The 25,003-nt window shown below is 46.0% G+C and overlaps 1 protein-coding gene across 1 annotated transcript in view; it reads right to left on the bottom strand.

The window, feature by feature from the left end:
* The window catches only part of LOC309556577 (uncharacterized protein), a gene marked incomplete at both ends in the record, with an annotated part of 43,486 nt that extends 24,715 nt beyond the window's left edge, over nt 1-18,771 (bottom strand). The window contains one exon of the mRNA XM_082259020.1: nt 18,743-18,771. Within this exon, the coding sequence (XP_082115146.1) occupies nt 18,743-18,771 (29 nt within the window). The remainder of the gene's footprint in view (nt 1-18,742) is intronic.
* Nucleotides 18,772-25,003: the final 6,232 nt, after the last annotated feature.

Below are 25,003 nucleotides of genomic sequence, written 5' to 3'. Positions count from 1 at the left end.
AACCAGTGGCCCCCCAAAACAACAGATTGAAGCGGGGTGTTATATACCTTCTTCCACATAAACTGTGCTTCTCTAGAGACTTTTGTCACAGGGTCATCTAAAAAATGACAGGCAGAGGAAGAGGCAGGCCCTTCCGCAGGGGTGGTAGGGGTACGGCAGGAGCACCAGGCCAGAGCCAAAGTGGGAAGTTGCAGAAGGTGTGTTCGATTATGTCAAAGGACGCACCAGACTTGGTTGAGTGGCTCACTCAGCCTTCCTCTTCTGCACCCTCCTCATCCTCTCTATCTGCACCCTCGTCACTCTCTGCTGTGTGCACCCCCAAAGACACCACCACCACCATATACCCTCTGCTTGAGTCACAGGAATTATTTTCGATCCATCACAAGACATTTGCGATGCGTAGCCATTGTTGGCATCGGATCAGGAAGAGGAGGTAGCTACAGCCGCCAGTCAGCAGTCTGACGACAGTACCCAGATCAGCCCAAGGAGGTTGGTCCCCGCTGTTACTGCCTACTCCGAGATCTCAAATGTTAGTGGTGGGGAAGGTGACGTCAATGATGACGTGTTTATGGATGTCACGTGGGTGCCCACAAGAGAGGTAGAGGAGGGGAGTTCAGAGGGAGAGATGGACAAGCAGATAGGGAGGAGAAGCAGGCCAAACTTACATTGCACAGGAGGGATAAACCAGACTGGTAATGTATTAGGAGTGAGCCATCATTCATGTACGGTCACATCTGGCGCTCCCAGGATGCCGGCACATGGCTCTGCAGTGTGGGCTTTTTCTAACCTGTCCGCTGCTGACAATAGTGTTGCCATCTGCAGCCTTTGCAGTGAACGCATAAGTCGCGGTAATCCCAACACTCAACTAGGGACTACCGCCTTAAGAAGGCACCTGGACTCCCATCACCGAGCCCAGTGGGAGCAATGCCGTCAGAACCCACAAAGCCACACTCCAGGCTTTCACTGTCCAACCTCTTCTCCTTCTCCTCTCTCCTTCCATCATGCCATACTCAAGTTTTTCTGGAAAAAAGCAGGCTTCCGTGGGCCAAATGTTGGAGCGTAAAAAAATGATGGATAACCCTCTTGCCCAACAGTTGACCGCTGGCTTGTCGGAACTGATAGCCCGCCAACTACTGCCATATAAACTGGTGGACTCGGAGGCCTTTCGAAAATTTGTGGCCATTGGAACCCCACAATGGAAGGTCCCAGGAAGGAAATATTTCTCACAGAAGGGCATCCCAGAGCTATATGGCCATGTTCAGTGGCAAGTGAATGTATCTCTGGCACACAGTGTCAGTGCCAAGATACATCTGACCACAGACACGTGGTCTAGCATACACGTGCAGGGAAGGTACAGTATATAACTTTTACTGTCCACTGGGTGAACCTTCTGACGACGTCAAGCATGTAACCCATGGCACCCATGTAGATTTGGTTTTACCTCCACGGATTGCATGTAGGCCTGCCTCTTCTCCTCCTCCATCCTCCCTGTCCTCCTCGGCTGACTCCTCCTTTTCCGCTGCTACCGTCTCTTCTGCTGCGCCGCCCAAGATCCCCAGAACCTATTCGACATGCCAGGTGAGACGTTGCCATGCTGTGCTGCGTCTGTTGTGCCTGGAAGCCAAGAGCCACACTGGTCCTGCACTCCTTTCAGCTTTGCATTCACAGGCAGATCAGTGGCTAACACCACTCAATTTGACAGTTGATAAAGTGGTGTGCGATAACGGTGCCAATCTGCTGAGTGCACTGAAACAGGGCAAAATTACACACGGGCCATGCATGGCACACGTCCTAAACTTGGTCGTGCAACGATTTGTTGTCAAATACCCTGGGGTCCAGGACGTCTTGCGGCAGGCCAGGAAAATCTTGGCCCATTTCAGAAGATCTTACACAGCCATGTTTGCTGACATTCAGCGGCGACACAACCTGCCCGTCAGACGTCTTTATTGTGACTGCCCAACGCGATGGAACTCAACCTTGTATATGCTTGATAGGCTGCTCCAGCAGAAACGTACAGTTAACGACTACCTGTACGAACTCTGTGGCAGGAAAGGTTCTGGTGAGCTTGGGTTTTTTTCACCGCGCCAGTGGCTGCTCATGCATGATGCGGCCATTTGATGAGATTACCAAACTGGTCAGTCGCAGCCAGGGCGCCATCAGTGACATTGTACCTAACACATTCTTTCTGGAGCATGCATTGCGTCGTGTCATTGATCAAGCCATCGAGGAGCAGGAGCAGGAAGATAAGGAAGTCGCAATGCTGGATGAATTCCCAGGGGGGGCTACTCCATATGAGACAAGTCAACAACAGGAGTCTGAAGAGGAGTCAGAGGAGGATGGTGCCGGGGCGGATGAGGAGGAGCAAGAAAAGCATGCTTTAAACCTTTCTGGGATCCCTGGTGTTGTCCGTGGATGGGGGGAGGAGAACGAGGACGACATTATCCTGGATGATGAGCAGGAGCCAGGCCACTACACCGCTTCCAGTTTAGTGCAAATGGGGGCCTTCATGCTCCAGTGTTTTAAGAGGGACCCCCGTATAAAAAGCATAAAGGGCAAGGACCTGTACTGGGTGGCAACGTACTTAGACCCCCGGTACAAACAAAAAATAGCGGAAATGTTACCACCATCACAGAGGGCTGTCAGAATGCAGCACTTTCAGGCCTTGCTTGAATTTCCACTCACAGAGAAACATTTATGGGTAGCAATCCAACAGCGCTTGCAAGAAGAGGGAGGTTTGAAGATGTGTTAGTCACTTCTGATATGAGGTAGCAAGATGTGGGGCCAGGGTTGGGATTTTAAGGGTACCATTATATAACTAATAAGAGAGATGTATCTACAAAAATATCTAAAAAGTATATAATTTTATTAATCACATAGAGTGAAAAGAATACAGATACAAATACAAAGACATTACTGTTACAAGATAACATGAAACATCATCATGGTAACAACATAATTGATAAAATATCGTCAGAGATAATTTCCTTGAAATTGTGGACAGGACTAGTCAGAGGTCACAGTCAGTCTGGAGGTGCCAGGACTGGTGTGTGTCCCTCTAGTCAGTCCGATTACCACTACCCGACATGTTTCGCGGTAATACCGCTTCTTCAGGGGTACAAGGGATGTAACTTGATAAAAAGCCACTAAAAAATGACAAGAATAGATACATGGTTATCATACATATATGAGCGTATATACATATACATGTTCGTTTTGCTGTTTCGAATATCAGTGTGTGTCAAGTATGGAGCAATTGGCGATAAGCCCCTCCTACTTCTGACACTGGTACGTCATTTATTCGATCACATGGTAGACATTTTACTTACATGAGTATACAAGAAGAATGATCTACACTGGCATGTAGGCCAAGGCATATATATGATACTTCCAGTGGTGGAACTGATGGTTCATGGCAAACGGAGCATAGGCGTCGGTCATCAAAAATTGTCCCCCGGGCGGGCAAGGATGACCAAATGGCAAAAAAGCCTAGACAGTGGAAGATATAGAGAATGCTGGTATATAGAATATTGTATTCGTTCAAAGGTTGCAGAAATATATACTGCAGACTATATTGGTCACATTATTCAAATCATTGAATATAAGTAGAGATTGGTATTGAAAAATCTACAGATATATGTTGAAGCGCCTCCAATCTTTAAGAAAAGGAGGGGAGGAAGGGAAATGCTCACCAAGAATGACATCAATAGAAGTATATGGAAATAATAACCTACCAAACTCTATGCCAGGGCTTGTGTGATGGTCAGACGATGGAGAAAGGGTGGAAAAAACATACGATCAGAGGAGCACAGAAATGATATCGCACATCAAGCGAGACATCAAATTTCAGTCTCCAGATCAGCTGGTACCGCTCTGTAATATGTTCAAAAAGAAAAAATAGCAAATAAACAAAAGGGGCTTGGGCAGGCTAGTTCTAAACATGCTCTGAATCCATACATAGTCACAGAATGCTATGTAGGTACAGCTTACTGCCCATACATAATCTCCAAGAGGGAGGGTACGTGGCTATATTCAGAATGTGCAGGGTAAGAGAATAGTAGATGATAAAAAGGCTGAAGCGTTATTACCGTTTAGTGATCCATGTGTCGGAGCTCCATCGTCTGCACACTAGCTGGCTACCGTACCTGTCTTAAATGGATCATCAACTCCGCCGTCACACGCAGGCGACGCGCGTCTCGGTGACGTCACGGAGTCAGATGTACAACTGCGCACGCGCGTCGGTAGACGCGGCGTGCAGCTGTCAAAGACACACAGGGCCGCCCCTCCATTGGTTGCCACGCAACCTGGGACGCCAAGAAGCAACACTAAACGGGTGCAGATGGAATGGCGTATAGGAAGCGGATTCCTCCGTGTAGACAAAGGGACTATGTGCTAACTATACACACCAAGAACCTCTGTACATCTCTTGCCCGCCCGTGGGACATCACAGGTAACCGATATAGCCAGCGCCGATTGGTCCACACCACCAATGGGAGATCAGATGCCTAAATTGGGATGCATACCAATGTGTACATTATTATATATATATATATATACAAGGTTGTTTACAAATGTCAATGCAAGAATGTTAGTTTTCCATTTGTTAAAACATTGTGTAGCCACCCACAATGTAATAGCAGAAACACCTATATTAATTGTAGACTGCCACTAACCGCCTGTCTATGGAAATAGCTCTCAACAGAAAAAACGGTTATGGCCGACAGAGTAAATACCCTGAGGGGTTGGTGTATAGGAAAAAGCCATGAAAGGAAGAAAAAGGGGGGGGGGGGAAAGGAGGGAAAAACACAATAGAGGAGCAAGAATCTACCAAAGTAGAAAAACAGTAGTTTGGATCCAACAAAAAAGGGGGGGGGGGGCACAAAGTAGGTTCTATGTAGTAAAATTTATAAAAAGGCTTTGAAAGTATGCGTTTCGTTGAGACCCGGGGGGTCGAGAGCATTGAGTCTCTCGATCCAGAGAGTCTCCGCCTGTAAGATCCGTTTGTCCCAATCACCCCCTCTTGGGTCGGGGTGTATGACTTCAAGGACTTGAAATGATACCACAGTATTATTAAATTTATGGTGCAGGCCTATATGTCTGGTCACTGGTGTTAGAATTTTACCATTACCTGAACAGTAGATATGATCCCGTATCCGGAGACCAAATTCACGGATGGTTTTGCCTACGTAAAAGGCTTTGCATTTGCATGTCATTAAGTAAATGACGCCTTGCGTAGTGCAGTCAGTATATGTCCGTAATCTGTGTCTATCCCCATTGGGGAGAAGGGTGATGGGACCCTCCTGAACCCAAGGGCATCGAGCACAACTCCCACATCTGTATGTGCCTTTAGGGCCGAATGTAGTTGTTTGTTTGATCTCCCTATAGTGGCTAGAAGTTAGACGATCTCTTATTGAGGTTGCCCGTCTATATATTAGTTCCGGTCGATCTTTAACATATTTGGATAATATGGGATGATCTGTTAATAGATGCCAGTGTTTATTGACAATAGTTCTGAATTGTATGGAGTTATCAGAAAATGTAGTGATTAATCTCACCGTGGACGCTTCTTTTTTCGTTTTATGTTTATATAATAGGTCAGTTCTCGATTGGCTTTTTACCTTGTTATATGCTTTTCTTAGTGTGGTTTTTGAGTATCCACGTATTAGTAAGCGTTTCTGCAATTTATCTGCTTCAATTTCGAAGTCTAAATCTTCAGTACAGTTCCTGCGTACTCGCAGGTACTGTGCATAGGGGATACTTCTTATCAATGTACTCGGATGCGCGCTTGTAGCATGTAACAGGGTATTGCCTACATTCGGTTTTCTATATAGACTGGTAGTTATTCTACCCGAATCGGATAGCCGGATTTCAATGTCTAGAAACGGAATCATCACTGGACTGAAATTATATGTGAATTTCAAATTAAAGTGATTGTTGTTAAATTCTTCTAACATTGTTTTAAGCAGTGTTTGCGGGCCAGTCCATATTAGGAATAGATCGTCGATGTATCTGAACCAGCACGACACATGTGGAAAATATTCAGCATATGCGTCGCTGGAGAAGATCCATCGTTCCCAATGACCTAAATAAAGATTTGCATAGGAGGGGGCGCAGCATGTGCCCATAGCTACACCTTGTAGCTGTAAAAACGTGTCCTCCATGAAAGTAAAAAAATTTCTTGTGAGAATAAATCTTAGCAGAGCTAGGACAAAATCATTACGGGGCCATAATGAATGGTCAAGTTCTTTCAGAAATAGTGCAGTGGATGCTATTCCTTGTTCATGAGGAATACTGGAATAGAGTGCTTCTATATCCACAGAGACCAAAAGAGCCTCTGGTGGTACTTCCATGTCATCTATATGTTTCAGTAAGTCAGATGTATCTAAGATAAATGACGGTAGGGAACGTACGTGTGGAGTTAAGATTGAATCAACATATCTGCTAGCTTGCTCCGTCAGGGACCCTATCCCCGATACGATCGGACGACCAGGGGGGTGTGTAGGATTTTTGTGGATCTTAGGGAGGGTATAAAATGTAGGGGTTCTGGGGTGTTTGTTTTGCAAATACTCGTATATATCTTTATCAATGATACCAGATATAAACGCCTGTAGACAGAGATCCCTATATTCGCGAACATAGATATCGATGTGTGTGGAATCAATTCGTTTATAACAACGCTTGTTATTTAGAATTTCCAAACACATGTTCTGGTATTGGGAATGAGATAGAATCATGATGTTCCCTCCTTTATCTCTCGACCCCCCGGGTCTCAACGAAACGCATACTTTCAAAGCCTTTTTATAAATTTTACTACATAGAACCTACTTTGTGCCCCCCCCTTTTTTGTTGGATCCAAACTACTGTTTTTCTACTTTGGTAGATTCTTGCTCCTCTATTGTGTTTTTCCCTCCTTTTTTTCCCCCCCCTTTTTTCTTCCCTTCATGGCTTTTTCCTATACACCAACCCCTCAGGGTATTTACTCTGTCGGCCATAACCGGTTTTTCTGTTGAGAGCTATTTCCATAGACAGGTGGTTAGTGGCAGTCTACAATTAATATAGGTGTTTCTGCTATTACATTGTGGGTGGCTACACAATGTTTTAACAAATGGAAAACTAACATTCTTGCATTGATATTTGTAAACAACCTTGTATATATATATATATATATATATATATATATATATATAATAATGTACACATTGGTATGCATCCCAATTTAGGCATCTGATCTCCCATTGGTGGTGTGGACCAATCGGCGCTGGCTATATCGGTTATCTGTGATGTCCCACGGGCGGGCAAGAGATGTACAGAGGTTCTTGGTGTGTATAGTTAGCACATAGTCCCTTTGTCTACACGGAGGAATCCGCTTCCTATACGCCATTCCATCTGCACCCGTTTAGTGTTGCTTCTTGGCGTCCCAGGTTGCGTGGCAACCAATGGAGGGGCGGCCCTGTGTGTCTTTGACAGCTGCACGCCACGTCTACCGACGCGCGTGCGCAGTTGTACATCTGACTCCGTGACGTCACCGAGACGCGCGTCGCCTGCGTGTGACGGCGGAGTTGATGATCCATTTAAGACAGGTACGGTAGCCAGCTAGTGTGCAGACGATGGAGCTCCGACACATGGATCACTAAACGGCAATAACGCTTCAGCCTTTTTATCATCTACTATTCTCTTACCCTGCACATTCTGAATATAGCCACGTACCCTCCCTCTTGGAGATTATGTATGGGCAGTAAGCTGTACCTACATAGCATTCTGTGACTATGTATGGATTCAGAGCATGTTTAGAACTAGCCTGCCCAAGCCCCTTTTGTTTATTTGCTATTTTTTCTTTTTGAACATATTACAGAGCGGTACCAGCTGATCTGGAGACTGAAATTTGATGTCTCGCTTGATGTGCGATATCATTTCTGTGCTCCTCTGATCGTATGTTTTTTCCACCCTTTCTCCATCGTCTGACCATCACACAAGCCCTGGCATAGAGTTTGGTAGGTTATTATTTCCATATACTTCTATTGATGTCATTCTTGGTGAGCATTTCCCTTCCTCCCCTCCTTTTCTCAAAGATTGGAGGCGCTTCAACATATATCTGAAGATTTTTCAATACCAATCTCTACTTATATTCAATGATTTGAATAATGTGACCAATATAGTCTGCAGTATATATTTCTGCAACCTTTGAACGAATACAATATTCTATATACCAGCATTCTCTATATCTTCCACTGTCTAGGCTTTTTTGCCATTTGGTCATCCTTGCCCGCCCGGGGGACAATTTTTGATGACCGACGCCTATGCTCCGTTTGCCATGAACCATCAGTTCCACCACTGGAAGTATCATATATATGCCTTGGCCTACATGCCAGTGTAGATCATTCTTCTTGTATACTCATGTAAGTAAAATGTCTACCATGTGATCGAATAAATGACGTACCAGTGTCAGAAGTAGGAGGGGCTTATCGCCAATTGCTCCATACTTGACACACACTGATATTCGAAACAGCAAAACGAACATGTATATGTATATACGCTCATATATGTATGATAATCATGTATCTATTTTTGTCATTTTTTAGTGGCTTTTTATCAAGTTACATCCCTTGTACCCCTGAAGAAGCGGTATTACCGCGAAACATGTCGGGTAGTGGTAATCGGACTGACTAGAGGGACACACACCAGTCCTGGCACCTCCAGACTGACTGTGACCTCTGACTAGTCCTGTCCACAATTTCAAGGAAATTATCTCTGACGATATTTTATCAATTATGTTGTTACCATGATGATGTTTCATGTTATCTTGTAACAGTAATGTCTTTGTATTTGTATCTGTATTCTTTTCACTCTATGTGATTAATAAAATTATATACTTTTTAGATATTTTTGTAGATACATCTCTCTTATTAGTTATATAACGGTACCCTTAAAATCCCAACCCTGGCCCCACATCTTGCTACCTTTCCGAATTCGACTAGGGATGAGGTACCTCAATACCTAATATTAAATCTAATGGGCTAATTTCCACTTCTGATGAGATCATTCTTTCAGCCGACCCATCCACAGCTGTCCTCCGGATCCAGCATCAGGGAACGCCTAGACCGACAGGTGTCCGACTACATCGGGCTAACGGCCGAAGTGGACGCTCTGAGAAGTGATGAACCCCTGGACTACTGGGTGGGCAGGCTTGACCTCTGGCCAGATCTTGCAGAATTTGCAATGGAACTGTTGGCTTGCCCCTCGTCCAGTGTCCTGTCCGAAAGGACGTTCAGCGCAGCAGGGGGGGATCGTGACCAGTAGACCATGTTTGATTCAAATTCCTCATGACAGCCCATAATTATCCGCCACCACCCATAACAATTCATGGTCCCTGTCTTAGGTAAATACAGTGGCATAAATGGCCTTTTATGTCCGTTGAATGCCTAATTGCTACTGTCTGTCCCAGCTCCACACAGCAACCTCTCCCTACACTGACAAAAGACTTTTGTGGACCTATTAGCTAGCGACTTGTGTCACTACACAGTCTGTCCCTGCTCCCCACAGCAACCTCCAGCCACAGAAAACCAAGTTCTTTGCTGTCAGGTGAATGCCTGTTTGCTAATTTTTGGGGCCTGTAATTGCCGACACTCACTTCTGTATTCTGTGAATGCCAAATGTACCTCCAGCCACAGAAAACCAAGTTTATGTCCGTTTAATGCCTAATTGCTACTGTCTGTGCCAGCTCCACACAGCAACCTCTCCCTACACTGACAAAAGACTTTTGTGGACCTATTAGCTAGCAACTTGTGTCACTACACAGTCTGTCCCTGCTCCCCACAGCAACCTCCAGCCACAGAAAACCAAGTTCTTTGCTGTCAGGTGAATGCCTGTTGTCTAATTTTTGGGGCCTGTACTGGCCGACACTTACTTCTGTATCCTGTGAATGCCTAATGTACCTCCAACCACAGAATACAAAGTTCTTTGCTGTCAGGTGCACGCCTGTTGGCTAATTTTTAGGGCCTGTAATGGCCGACACTTACTTCTGTATCCTGTGAATGCCTAATGTACCTTCAGCCACAGAAAACCAAGTTCTTTGCTGTCAGATGAACGCCTGTGAGCTAATTTGTGGGGCCTGTACTGGCCGACACTTACTTCTGTATCCTGTGAATGCCTAGTGTACCTCCAATCAAAAAGGACAGATCCTGCACATGCTGATATACAACAAGTACAAAGAGGAGTACTTCACCAGCCCATGGCGCTGTCCATGTGTTCACCTCCTTTGTTTGTATGTTCTTTAGCTGAAATGTCCCGGTTGCTGCTGCTCCTCTCTCACTCCACTGGGGGGGGGGGGGATCAAAACAATTCAAATCTGTAAAGAAAAGTGCACGCAACCTCAGGCAATAACGCTTTAATAAAGGACAATAACACAGTTCATTGGAATTGCACTCACACTTTTCCTTTAAGACAATCGCTTTACAGCATTCCAACAGGAGCTACTCGCTCCTACCGTCCCTCCAGATGGTGACTCTGCGGTCTCCTCATTCGCGGCTGCCGCCGCTGTATCCCCGCTCTCCTTCACTTCCTGTGTTGCCTGGTCACCGGATGCCGGTTCTAGTGCGCCTGCACACTATACCGACGTGATCTACGGCGCCTCAGGAGAGCCTCAGCCAAAGCCGGAGCCACAAGTTGTACGGAGCTGCGAGGTGGGGGATTCAAGACACGGGTGCACTGCCTCTGCTGTTGCTACGGACAACGCGTTTCGGAGGCGGAGCCTCCTTCCTCAGGTCCCACCTTGCTTCCTGCTAACGCCCCTCCCTATATACCCGGGATACCATCGGCCCTAATTATTTGATTGTATATTCTTAAAGGGGCCAGTAACCAATAATCCTTATCCACCTTGGCTGGGACGGGAGAAGCAAGGGGCTATCCACTTTTAAAACATATATTAAAAATACAGTTTAAGATACAATTTAAAATACAATTTAAAACAGTACAATACCAGCGCAGATATTAACCAGAGCTATTATAGATACATGTTTGGATATCACATTCCCTACATAGCAATAGTTGTCTCCTGCTAAAAATACATAAATGTATCCTAAAAGTATATATGTATATAAGACTCTAAGCTACATCAGCATTTCCTAATACCAATAGTCGACAGATCATATTAATTCCACATTATCTCTCATCCATCTACCAGAATAATTTCATAAGTCAGAATAATACACATAATAAATATATAATACTCTGCGCTAGAACCCACTCTACCATGCCCACACCCCCGTGCTAGAGTGGGTTCTAGCACATGCACATACACATGGTTACTAAGGGTAGGGAACATAGTCCCTGCCCGGCCATGTGTCTGTGAAGTGTGCACGGAGGCATACGCACATTCGTGTCCACACAACAATATCTGAGCAGCCGAGTATGAGAGTAGGTGTATATTGTAACAGGAAGTCAGCTAAATCTGGGAATGTAGTCACAGGAAGGAGATACATTTCTACCTGATTTAGAAAGTCCATTAATTAATTTAGGGTGTTGGCTACAGAGCTAGCCAGCAGGAAGTTGAAAGGCCTTCACCTGTTCAGAATGAGGGAGTTAAGGCTCTATAATTTGTTCAGAGAAATTCTTATTGTTTGCTGCCTCCAGAAGCTGTGTCCTGAAGCCATGTGGGCTGGGAGCAGGAGGACAGTCAGCGTGTGCCTCCCGACAGGATGTGTGGGCCTGGGAGAAGACCCCCCCGGAGTGATGTGTGCCCGGGACGGTAACCAAGGGTGAATACGTCTCAAAGGTGAGAAGACGAACTGTTGATGTGAAAGAAACAAAGGACTGTGTTGCCCTGTGAAGCTATTATAAAAGGACTATTGAGTGTCCGCTGGAGGACAAGGAAGTCTGCCCGACGGTAGGTTGGAGACAGACACTTAGGCAGGTTCCAGTTGTGAGAAGGTAGCCGCCCACAGAGGCAAGGATTTATTTTCTGTTTTATTTTATTTTGGATGTTTTGCTGCATACAGCCTGGTGAAGAAAACACCATTTAATAAACCACACTGTTTGTTTGCAAGCACTTGTCGGCTACCTCTCTGGGAAAACGCACCCCCAAGGGGTCATCCACACCCGCCACCGAGCTAATCCCTCACATATGGTGGAGGTATGCAGTGGGCATAAGCAGAGATCCCTGCAAGGAAGTGCATATGTTTGATGAACTTTATCTGGTGCATGAGATTGCACAATCTATGTGTGCAGGAGAGAAGATCCTGACAGAAAAAAAAAAAAAAGTGTTTTAAAGAGACAGCGGTCTCAAAATTATTTGATGAACTTTGTTGTGTCTGGTGCAAGTGACTGCACAAACTGTGTGTGCAGGAAAAGAGATCTTGCAAGAGAGAGAAAAACTACATGTGTTAAAGAGACAGTGGTCTGAAAATTTTTTGCTGGACTGTGAAAAATTTGTTTGTGGAGTTATTGAAGATGGGGCGTTCAAAACGCCTGAAGAATGCAAAGATAGATGAAATGAGAGACCGGATTCTATGGATGGAGGGGATGTTGCCGTCTGAACCAGCCCCATCCATGCCTAAAGAGAGTCTACTAAAGAGGAAGGTTGTTGTCCCTAGCAACACTGATGAAACCGCTATGGAGACGCAGTGTGCTCAGATGAAAAGTAAGCTCAAAATGGAGGAGATGTTGAAACATCTGATTATATCAAATGCAGCTCAACAGCAAGCAAATGCAGCTCAACAGCAGGCAAATGCGGATTTTCAGCAGAGCTTTGCAGCTCAACAAAAGGCTCATCAAGAGAGCATGGCAGGCTGGAAACAGAGACGCCAGCAGCCAATGGAGGCCATCGGTTTGGAGGAAACCGAGTATGTGTGCAGGGCTGAGTTGGATGCCTTGCAACGGAAAATGGAAGAAAAGGAACAAGCCTTGGAATTGCTTAAAATGGAGCATAGAAACTTGCAGGAAATGAATGAACTACTCAAGTCTCATGTGTTACAGTGGGAAGAATCCACTGCTCTTCTTTTGGTCGAGTTGCAAAAACGCAGAGAGACTATAATGGAGAAAGATACCATCCTCATGGAAAAGGAAAGTGAAATTCAGACTTTGCAGAAGCAAAGTATGGCTGATATGTTGGAGTTGCGTAATCAGCTGGAAAAAAGTCTTCAGTCTTTGGGAGCTACAAAAATAGACCTGCAGGAGTCGCAGGAACAGAATGTCGCTCTGAAAACGACATTGTCTCTCAGCGACAACGAGAAAAGTGAAAGAGAGGCTAAATTACTGAGTACTGTGTATGAGCTCACTACTTTGAGCAATGTGGTAAATGAATTACGTGCAGACTGTGAAAGTTGGAAAGGTGAAGCCCAACGTTTCCAGCAGCAGTTAAAGGAGAAAGAAGCCTGTGTGGCAGAATTACAGTCTCATTCCCAGAAACTAGCCAATGAGGTGAAGGCTCTTATGCAGGGAAAAGAAGATTGTGAACATAAGAGGGAAAAAGTAGAGGCACAGCTTCTGGAATCGCAAGTCAAGGTGTCAGAAGGTGACCGATTGTGTGCTAAGCTGTCAGAGAAGGCAAACCGACTGCAGGTTGAGTTGGACAATGTTACAAATCAGCTTTCTCAAGCAGACAGCAAATCTAGAGAAATTGCGGAAGATTTTTCTATCTTGGAATCGCAGCTGCAAGACACGCAGGAACTCTTACAGGAAGAGAGGTGTCAAAGGCTGAGTTTTAGCACAAAGCTCAAACAAATGGAAGATGAGAAAAATGGCTTCCTGGAACAATTAAAAGAGGAGGCGGAAGAAAAGAAAAACCTATCAGAGCAAGTCGCAACATTGCAAGCTCAGATAGCGGATATGAAAAAACGCATGGAAGAAAGCGTTGGTTCATTACAGTGTGTTGAAGATGTGAAAAAGAAGTTTGATCAGATGCTTGGTGAAGAGAAGACTGTGTCTGCAAAATATGCAGAAGAACGCGCACGTGCAGAAACGGAGGTGCGTGATAACGAGAGCAAAGCCCTGTTCTTGGCTCGCTCTTTGGAGGAAGCTCTAGAGTGTAAGGCTGAACTAGAAAGTGTTAAACAGCTGCGTACAGAAATGGAAGAATTGGTCAGCTCCAAGGATGATGTTGTGAAAAGCGTTCAGGAGCTAGAAAAGTCTAAGCGAGCCTTAGAACAGCAAGTAGAAGAGATGAAGATTCCGTTGCAGGAACTGGAAGAGGAATTCCAGGCAACAGAGGATCTGTCCCAAAGAGGGGATAGTGTGCCTGATGCAGTTTTTAAAAGGATCAGTGTTTTGGGGTCTGTCCTGAGTGAGCCTCAGAAATGTGACGACATGTGGCTTGAATCACCCCTTTGGAATAAACCGTTCCTTCAAAAACTTCAAGCATTGGAAAATGTATCATTAGAACTTCAGCAAACAAAGGAGCTGAGTAAGAAATGTGGTGATTTCTCAGTTCAGGCTGAAAACCTAGTGGAGAAAACTAAGGCTGTTGGTGAAAACGTGAAGCAAATGAATAAGTGCCTTTCAGGGAGTGTTTCCAAAATGGAACTGGTGAAAGACGGGTGGCAGAAGTTTGATCGTGATCTTGAGATGCATTCCATGTGGAATTCAGATAGAGAAAAAGAACTAGGTGACCTTGAGCGGTCAAATAGTTCAGGAGAAAGTGCATTGAAGAAACCTGTAAAAGAATGTGTTGCAGTTCCATGCTTCTTCACTGATGCAGAGAGGAGGTCTATAATGGATACCACCCAGATCGCTGGGTTCAACTGTGTTGTTGCCTTTGACCCCTATGTTGGTGGAAGGAAAGTTGATGATGTTCTGGTTGGCTACTTCTGTGAAGAGTTTGGCAAGAAATATAAACTGAATATCAAATCAAGTAGTAGGCCTTTACTGCGACTCGCTCAGGAGGGCGAAAAGTTTAAGAAGTTGATGAGTGCAAATGCTTCAGATCTGCCTATGAATATGAAATGTTTGAATGATATTGATATCTCTGGGAAAAGGAACAGGGGTCACTTTGAAGAAATGTGTGACAGCCTGTTGTCTCAATTGGAAAATCCTCTGCACAGCATCTTAGAGCAAGCAAAGCTCAAGAAGGAAGATCATTCCCTTTTACAACAAAAAGTCAATGATTGTGTACAGCTGTATGGAGAGGCAACTCAAGTCACAGAGGGATGTCAAGAGTCCCTACTTGGAACAAAGCTTAGTGAAGCAAAGGTTCTCAAAGTTTTGTGGAAAACATTTATGGATTGCAGAGAGAGGCGTCTTAAGAATGTTGAAGACATTAAAGCCCCGTACACACGTACCGATGGTCGGCTTACAAATGTTCCTCTTTTCTCCCCGGGATGTCGGTGTCTGCTGAAAAGTGCAAAGACAGCACAAGGACAGCACAAGAATTTTGTCCGCCGACTGCAGAAGTGATGTCATGTAATGGTTAACTTTCCCTGTGTTTTCTATTTTCTGAGCATGCCCAGTCTTGCAAATCTGCGGTCTGTCGGCCGAATTGTGTACTGACAGGCGAAAAATCGTCCGTTCTGGTGTCGGCATACAAATATTTTCATGTTTGCACGAAAGACTTTTGTCCGCGGATTGTGCGCAGACATCTGTCGGAGGCACCATACTAACACGCGTACAATCGGCAGATCCTTCGTCCACCGACGTTTGTATGCCGACGATCGGTACGTGTGTACGGGCCTTAAGACTAGCCCAATTGAGTTGCCTATGGATCACGGTCCTCCATGGTGGATTGGACAGACGGTTATGAGGGACAAGCTGTCTGACATTTATGAGAAAGCTGTCAATGAAGATGACAGAAACGAGAAGGAGCGAAATGATGCCAAAAATGCAGTTGAAGAATGTGTATATGAGATGAGAGACAAACTGTGTGGCATTTATGAGAAATCCGTCAATGAAGATGACAAAACAGTTTCATCCGGAAGCTTGAGGATAATAGGAGGCTTATCAGTGAGTCAGCAGTGCTTGACACATGCGTGCCTGGAAATCTGTGTCCCAACCCTAGGGTTGAAACAAGAGGGGGGGGTATGTAACAGGAAGTCAGCTAAATCTGGGAATGTAGTCACAGGAAGGAGATACATTTCTACCTGATTTAGAAAGTCCATTAATTAATTTAGGGTGTTGGCTACAGAGCTAGCCAGCAGGAAGTTGAAAGGCCTTCACCTGTTCAGAATGAGGGAGTTAAGGCTCTATAATTTGTTCAGAGAAATTCCTATTGTTTGCTGCCTCCAGAAGCTGTGTCCTGAAGCCATGTGGGCTGGGAGCAGGAGGACAGTCAGCGTGTGCCTCCCGACAGGATGTGTGGGCCTGGGAGAAGACCCCCCCGGAGTGATGTGTGCCCGGGACGGTAACCAAGGGTGAATACGTCTCAAAGGTGAGAAGACGAACTGTTGATGTGAAAGAAACAAAGGACTGTGTTGCCCTGTGAAGCTATTATAAAAGGACTATTGAGTGTCCGCTGGAGGACAAGGAAGTCTGCCCGACGGTAGGTTGGAGACAGACACTTAGGCAGGTTCCAGTTGTGAGAAGGTAGCCGCCCACAGAGGCAAGGATTTATTTTCTGTTTTATTTTATTTTGGATGTTTTGCTGCATACAGCCTGGTGAAGAAAACACCATTTAATAAACCACACTGTTTGTTTGCAAGCACTTGTCGGCTACCTCTCTGGGAAAACGCACCCCCAAGGGGTCATCCACACCCGCCACCGAGCTAATCCCTTACAATATGTACAGATATATATTTGGGGATACTCAGGGTGTCACCACCGATGGGTATGTATATGTATTTCTCATGTGTGTGTATATATATATATATATATATGAGAAATATAAACAACTGCCGTATAGTATATTTGGTTGGCCTATATGGAGTAGTATCCTCATATACTAATCGATATTTGCATATGTGCCATATGGAATTGAATCTTATCTTATTGAATTTTAATGAGACTAGTATTTTTAATTATATATTTATTATGTGTATTATTCTGACTTATGAAATTATTCTGGTAGATGGATGAGAGATAATGTGGAATTAATATGATCTGTCGACTATTGATATTAGGAAATGCTGATGTAGCTTAGAGTCTTATATACATATATACTTTTAGGATACATTTATGTATTTTTAGCAGGAGACAACCATTGCTATGTAGGGAATGTGATATCCAAACATGTATCTATAATAGCTCTGGTTAATATCTGCGCTGGTATTGTACTGTTTTAAATTGTATTTTAAATTGTATCTTAAACTGTATTTTTAATATATGTTTTTAAAAGTGGATAGCCCCTTGCTTCTCCCGTCCCAGCCAAGGTGGATAAGGATTATTGGTTACTGGCCCCTTTAAGAATATACAATCAAATAATTAGGGCCGATGGTATCCCGGGTATATAGGGAGGGGCGTTAGCAGGAAGCAAGGTGGGACCTGAGGAAGGAGGCTCCGCCTCCGAAACGCGTTGTCCGTAGCAACAGCAGAGGCAGTGCACCCGTGTCTTGAATCCCCCACCTCGCAGCTCCGTACAACTTGTGGCTCCGGCTTTGGCTGAGGCTCTCCTGAGGCGCCGTAGATCACGTCGGTATAGTGTGCAGGCGCACTAGAACCGGCATCCGGTGACCAGGCAACACAGGAAGTGAAGGAGAGCGGGGATACAGCGGCGGCAGCCGCGAATGAGGAGACCGCAGAGTCACCATCTGGAGGGACGGGAGGAGCGAGTAGCTCCTTTTGGAATGCTGTAAAGCGATTGTCTTAAAGGAAAAGTGTGAGTGCAATTCCAATGTACTGTGTTATTGTCCTTTATTAAAGCGTTATTGCCCGAGGTTGCGTGCGCTTTTCTTTACAGATTTGAATTCTAGTGTACCTCCAGCCACAGAAAACCAAGTTCTTTGCCGTCAGGTGACCGCCTGTGAGCTAATTTTTGGGGCCTGTACTGGCCGACACTTACTTCTGTATCCTATGAATGCCTAATGTACCTCCAGCAACAGAAAACTAAGTTCTTTGCTGTCAGGTGCATGCCTGTGAGCTAATTTTTGGGGCCTGTACTGGCCGACACCTACTTCTGTATCCTGTGAATGCCTAATGTACCTCCATCCACAGAAAGCCAAGTTCTTTGCTGTCAGGTGACCGCCTGTGAGCTAATTTTTGGGGCCTGTACTGGCCGACAGTTACTTCTGTATCCTGTGAATGCCTAATGTACCTCCAGCCACAAAAAAAACAAGTTCTTTGCTGACAGGTGACCGCCTGTGAGCTAATTTTTGGGGCCTGTACTGGCCGACACTTACTTCTGTATCCTGTGAATGCCTAATGTACCTCCAGCCACAGAAAACCAAGTTCTTTGCTATCAGGTGACCGCCTGTGAGCCAATTTTTGGGGCCAGAAATAGAAGTGTTAATAGTTTATTTTTTAACAAAATGGAAAGTAAATAAACATACGACAAATTCAAATCAAATCAATGTTTGATGTGACCACCCTTTGCCTTCAAAGCAGCATCAATTCTAGGTACACTTGCACACAGTTTTTGAAAGTACTCGGCAGGTAAGTTGTTCTAAACATCTTGGAGAACTAATCACAGATCTTCTGTGGATGATGGCTGCCTCAAATTCTTCTGTCTCTTCACCCCACACAGACTCCATGAGGGTAAGATCAGGTCTCTGTGGGGGCCAAACCATCACTCTCAAGAGATTCTTCTTTTACACCTAAGATAAATCTTAATGGGGGGCGTGGCCGGCGTGTGATGTGAGCGGACGTGTCCTGCAGTAGTTCCGTTGGATACCTGTCTAATCTCCTGATCATCTCAGCCATTCTGCTCTAATTCTCACCTGTGAGCCTCTGGTCACACTCCTGCACACGTATAATTACCTGCTGAAGGGATATTGGTGCCCAGGGTGATGTCCAGACGAGGTATGAGCTCCCGGAAGATGGCGGCGCCGCGGCCCCGCTCGACTAAGGAAAAGCAGAAAGGAGCTGCGCAGCGCCTGTTCTCCAGGCCTCCAGGTAAAGAGCCACCCCCTCACCAGCCCCCAGCAGATGGGGAAGAAGAGGATATGACCCTGGGGGAAATGGAGGGAGATGGGAGCCCCTCGGAGCTGATGGATGGGGCTCAGGCCTGCTCCAGTGACTCTGCCCTGTCTTCCATGCGTCCTGCCCCGCATCCCTCTGAGCCCACACTGCGGGAATTTTTTTTGGCGGTCACCACGGGAAATGCTAATATTGCAGAGCTGGCAGGGGAGGTTAAAGGCATGAAGGTGGAGCTGTCCCTGATCCGCCAGGACATGCAAAAGCTCCGGGACTGCACCATGACCAGGATGTGATCCTGAACAAGACCAGAACCACAGCGGACCTTTCGGTTGATAATACCAGAGTTTCCCTGTACCCAGATTTTTCTGCAGAGGTGCAACAAAGACGTGCTAAATTTTTGGATATCAAGAAACGGTTGCGCAAGCTCAATGTGCAATATTTTATGCTGTACCCTGCGAAACTGGGTACTTTGTCATCCTTTGACTGCTGAGATTTCCCTCTTTTGGAAGGAGCGAGGAGGGAACGTCCTAGAGCGTTTGTTCATCTACCGGAGTTTTGCCCCTAGCGGGTACTACAATTGTTTTTGCCGCCCAGCTGGGTGTGACTGTTGTGATTCCCCCCAACATTTCTGAATGCGATCCAAATGCATATTCTACCCATACCCTGAAGTCCTGTGAGGCTATATTGTTCTGTGAGACAGAACGCCTTATTTAGTTGGGCCCTGTTGGCCCGGTTGCAACTGCACCTTTTGCTTGCTTTCTTCTTTACTTTTCTACAGGTGAGACTCTCCCCGGACTGGCTATTTATCACAGTGATCAGCCTGCATGCCCTACATGGACTTCTTCTGCCGCAACCTCCTCTACTGGATACATTACTATATGCCCTGGCAATGCGGTACTTCCAATTCTTTGGGGGGTGGACTGTTGGGAGGCCACATGGGGGTTTACTGCTGTACATGAGTCTTGATGTTCCATGGCGTCCACACAATCTAATGTCATGATTTTGACCTGGAATGTCCGGGGGCTAGCTGATAACGTTAAGCGAATGGCTATCTTCCATTATTTTAGGAGGTTGAAACCTACTGTGGTTTGTCTGCAGGAAACTCATTTGCTGCACTCTACCACGCGGCTGTTCCGTTCCCGAGCCTATCCGGTGCAACATCATTCTGTCCACTCCTCTTATTCTAGGGGCGTGAGTGTGCTGGTGTCTTGTGTGCCTGCAGCAATGGTTGGATGATTGTGGGAGATTTGTATTTCTACTGTGTAAAATTAATGATTTTCTATGCATCCTGGCTTCTGTGTATGTTCCTCCACCCTTCTCACATGAGGTCCTCCGGCTTTTGGCGCAATTCATGGCGCCTCACTACAACACCCCCGTGCTGGCCATGGGGGATTATAACAATTATTTAGACCAGTCCCTGGATAAATTTAACCCCGCATATCAGAAGCCTCCCCCTGTTTCCCGCCCGATGGCATTTGCTAAGCTTTTGCTGGAGATGGGCCTCTGGGATGTTTGGAGGGACAGCCACATGGGCGTTAAGTGTTACTCCTGTTTTTCGGCCACTCATGGTGGTTTGTCACGTATAGATCTGGCTTTGGGGAATGACCATATGCAACTACAAGTGTCGGATTCAGCGTATGAGCCCCACCCGGTGTCCGACCATTCTCCACTCTAGGTGAGGGATTCGGTGGCGGGTGAATCCATTTTGGCTGATGCTATTTCCTGACCCAGACCCTATTTTGGAAGCCTTAGAGGACTATGCTCGTATTAATCGGGGCACGGCCTCTGTTTCTATGGTGTGGGAGACTTTGAAGGCATTTTTATGGGGTCTTATTATTCGGGGGATAACTGGTGTTAAGCACAGATCTGCAGAGTGGGAATATACTGTGCGGGATGAGCTGCAGCGTAGGGAAACGGCCCTGATAGATGCTCCTTCTCCCACTACACAAAAAGCATGGCTGGAAGCACCAGCTCTGTATAAATCTGTGGTAATGTCTGAGAAAAAGATATATTTTTTACAGAAACATATTTTGAGGAGGGTGAAAATACGGGTCACATGTTAGCTATGGTAGCAAAATCACAACAGGATCCTGGATCTGTGGTTGCGATTACTACTCACTTAGGGGAGGTTGTAACTTCTACGGTGCAGGTGGTTGAGGTTTTTAGACACTTTTATGCGGAACTGTATCAGTCTAAATTTAGAAGGGAGACATCTGCCATGTCCACCCTACTGGACGGTTGCTCTTTGCCCCAGCTCAGTGCTCAAGATAGAGTGTCCCTTAATGCCCCCTCACGATGGATGAACTTACCGAAGCATTAGGGCAGGCACCTACTAATAAGGCCCAGGGGCCGGATGGTCTACCGGCAGAAGTGTACACAAAATATGGTAAGGTGATATTACCAGTACTCCTCTCCACTTCGCAAGATATTATGCACACTGGTATTTTACCGGACTCCATGAGGAAAGCCATTGTTATAGTATTGCCCAAGCCTGACTCTTACCGACCAATTTCTTTATTGACTACCGATATCAAGCTTCTTGCTCGAATCCTCACGAACTGGCTGTCCAAAGTCATTGCTAACATTATCCACCCGGATCAATCAGGGTTTATCCCAGGTCGATCTACTGCCATTAACATTAGCTGGCTATACCTTAATTTGCAAATCCCTGTTGACAACCCGGTGAGAGGGTGGTTTTATCGTTGGACGCAGCCAAAGCATTTAATAGTGTTGAGTGGCCCTATCTTTGGGAAGTACTGTCGTACTTTGGATAGGGTGAGGACTTTATTGGCTGGATTAAGGCTTTATACTCAGCACCGCGCTCTTGGATTCGGGTGAATGGGGAGCTGTCTCCCCCGTTCCCCTTATACCGTGGCACCAGACAGGGGTGCCCCCTGTCTCCCCTACTGTTGGCCCTGGCAATTGAGCCGTTGGCAGCACTTATCAGGGGTAGCCCAGGGGTGGTGGTATTCCGTAGAGGGGTAGTGCAGGAAAAGGTATCATTATATGCAGACGATACACTGTTATTTTTGGGAGATACGGCGGATTCTCTCAGTACGCTAATGCTACTAATTAACGATTTCGGGTCGTTCTCGGGTTTTTCCATCAATTGGGACAAGTCTATTTTAATGCCCTTGGATCCTATTTCCAACCCATGTCTGCCGGCACTGGGGCGCCTCCGTATAGCTGACACGTTTAGATGTTTAGATATTTGGGGGTCATGGTGTCCCCTGACCCTCTCACATTATCTGCGTATGAATCTGCTCCCTCTTCTGGACAAACAGCGAGCCAAGGGTCAATGCTGGTGCAAGATCCCCCTCTCCGTTTTGGGCAGGGTGAACTTGATTAAAATGATATGGGCCCGTCAACTGTTGTACATTTTTCACAACTCGCCTGTGTGGATTTCACAGCGTTGGTTCAAGCTGGTGGAGTCTCAGTTTCGTGAACTTGTCTGGAGGAGACAGCAGCCCAGAATTAAAATGGCTACCCTTCAATTTCCTAAGGACAGGGGAGGCCTGGCAGTTCCGCAGCCCAGGATGTACTTCATTAGGATGGAGGGATAGGAGTATACTTTTTGTTGCGCAATTGTTTGAAGGCAATGTCCTCAAATCCTACGAACGATTGAGTGCGGACTTTCAGCTTCCCCGCCAGCACTTTTTTCGCTATCTTCAATTGCGCCACGCGCTTCAAGCACAGCATCGCTTGTCCCCATTACAAAGGGCAGACCAGTCGGTTATGGACTCTGTGATTAGGGCCCAGGAAAAGAGGGGATTGATTTCCCTCAGATATCAATGGCTTTTCTCATGTATACAGGATCCGGCCTCCTTGAAGTGTAGAACAGCCTGGGAGATGGATTTGGGCGTCTTGGATGGGGATCAATGGGACCAAGCCTTGGAAGTGCTTCCCTCAATGTCCTTAATGGCCTCGCATACACTTTCCCAGCTTTTTATTCTTCATAGGACGTATCGTACCCCACTGCTATTGCATAAACGGGGCAGAAGGGATACAAACGGGGCAGGAGGGATACACCTTTATGTCCAAAGTGCAACCACCACAGAGGTGAATTTATCCATATGATGTGGCGATGCCCGAAGTTAGTTAGGTACTGGACATAGGTAATGCGATGTGTTTCGCAAGTTGCTCATGCTACTATACCTGTTGACCCGCTGGTATGCCTTTTGGGCGTGTTGGACCCGGAACCGTTCACGCCAGGCACATATACCATGATACAGCGGCTGCTGTATCTAGCTAGGAAATTGATCGCCAGCCACTGGATGAGCCCTACGGTTCCTACCTCTGCACAATGGGTGACACGGGTTAATACAATTCTATTGCGGGAGCAATTGGCGTATCGTCATAGAAGTTTTACGCAATCTGGCAGGACTGGCTGGATTGCCCTGGCCTGGCACCGGCTCAATTGCTTATGCATAGGATCATGCATGCATAGTTTCCCAAGTTAGTCACTTTGGGTCCCTAGGGGTCTTTCACCTACCTTTTTTTCTTCCCTCTTCTTTTTGCTTCTTTTCTTGCTGATTTTCTTTTTCTTTCTCTGTTCTTTGTCGCAATACTTGCTTCTATTAACAACTGGGGTTTTTTTTTTTTGCCACCTTGGTTTCCTAAGTGAGGACCTGTATATATCCATGTTTATTATTAAGGGTGATGCTATAAGGATATTGGTTGGTGTTCAGGTGACCCTCTGGTGAACCCTATTCATATAGGTACATATTAGCTGGTGATTAAGTATGCAGCGGCTATACGGGTTCTGTTGAGTTACTTTAGCACCTTGGTGGCCTCATGAATACCCGATTGCATAAATGTGCTCCCTGTATGCTGTACTGTATGACCTTTATACTATTTCTTATGGTTGATTTTCTTGTATGTTCCTATTTTTTCAATAAAAAACTTTTTGGATTAAAAAAAAACAAACATAAATCTTAATGACATTGGCTGTATGTCTGGGTTCTTTGTTCTGCTGCAGAATCAATTTGGGGCCAACCACACACCTTTCTGGTGCTATGGCATGATGGATAAGTATCTGCCTGTATTTCTCAATTCTGACCAAATCTCCAACTCCATTTCCAGAGATGCAGCCTCAAACTTCCAAGGAACCCCAGCCATGCTTCACTGTTGCTTGCAGACACTCATTATTTGTACCGCTCTCCAACCCTTCACCAATAAACTACCTCCTGCTACAGCCAAATATTTCAAACTCACATCAGTCTAGAGCACCTGCTGCTATTTTTCTGCCATCTGCCTGCTGCCACCTGCACCCCAGTTCCTATGTTTCCATGCATAGCTGAGTTGCTTAGCCTTGTTTCAAGGTTGGATGTAAGGCTTTTCGGCCATAATTCGGGGGGCGCGCAGAGCGGCGATCGGTGGTGCGGTGTGTCACTCTGACTCACCGCATCTCCGATCCCAGTAAAGAGCCTAATGACATAGGCTCTTTACCATGTGACCAGCTGTGTCCAATCACAGCTGGTCACATAGTAAATAGGAGGTGCCGTTGATCGGCTTTCCTTAGTTCGTGCCTGACAGGCACGAGTAGAGGAGAGCCGATCGGCAGGGGGTCTGTGCTGGTAATCAGAGCATTGATTACTAGTGCAGACCCTTGGGGGGGGGGGGTGCCACTAGAGCCTCCAGGGATTGCTCACCCATGGCCACCAGGGAGGCCCACCCATGGCCACCAGGGATGCCAATCAGGGCTCAGGGACCCTCTCAGTGCCCTCCTCATCAGAGCTGCCCATGATTGCCATCTATCAGTGCCACCCACCAGTGCCAGTCATTGCTATCTATCAGTGCCACCCACCAGTGCCCATTATTGCCCATCAGTGCCACCAATCAGTGCTCATCAATGCAGCCAATCAGTGCCTATCAGTGCCGCCTATCAGTCCTGCCTATCAGTGCCACCTATCAGTGCCACCCATCAGTGCTACCTATCAGTGCTGCATATGAGTGCCGCCTATCAGTGCCCATCAGTGCTGCATATTAGTGCCTCATCATCAGTGCCTCCTCATCA

The sequence above is a fragment of the Pelophylax lessonae genome (assembly GCF_965119305.1).
Source record: "Pelophylax lessonae genome assembly, chromosome: 5".
NCBI classification, from domain to species: Eukaryota; Metazoa; Chordata; class Amphibia; order Anura; family Ranidae; genus Pelophylax; species Pelophylax lessonae.
This window is presented reverse-complemented; position numbering and strand designations above follow the sequence as displayed.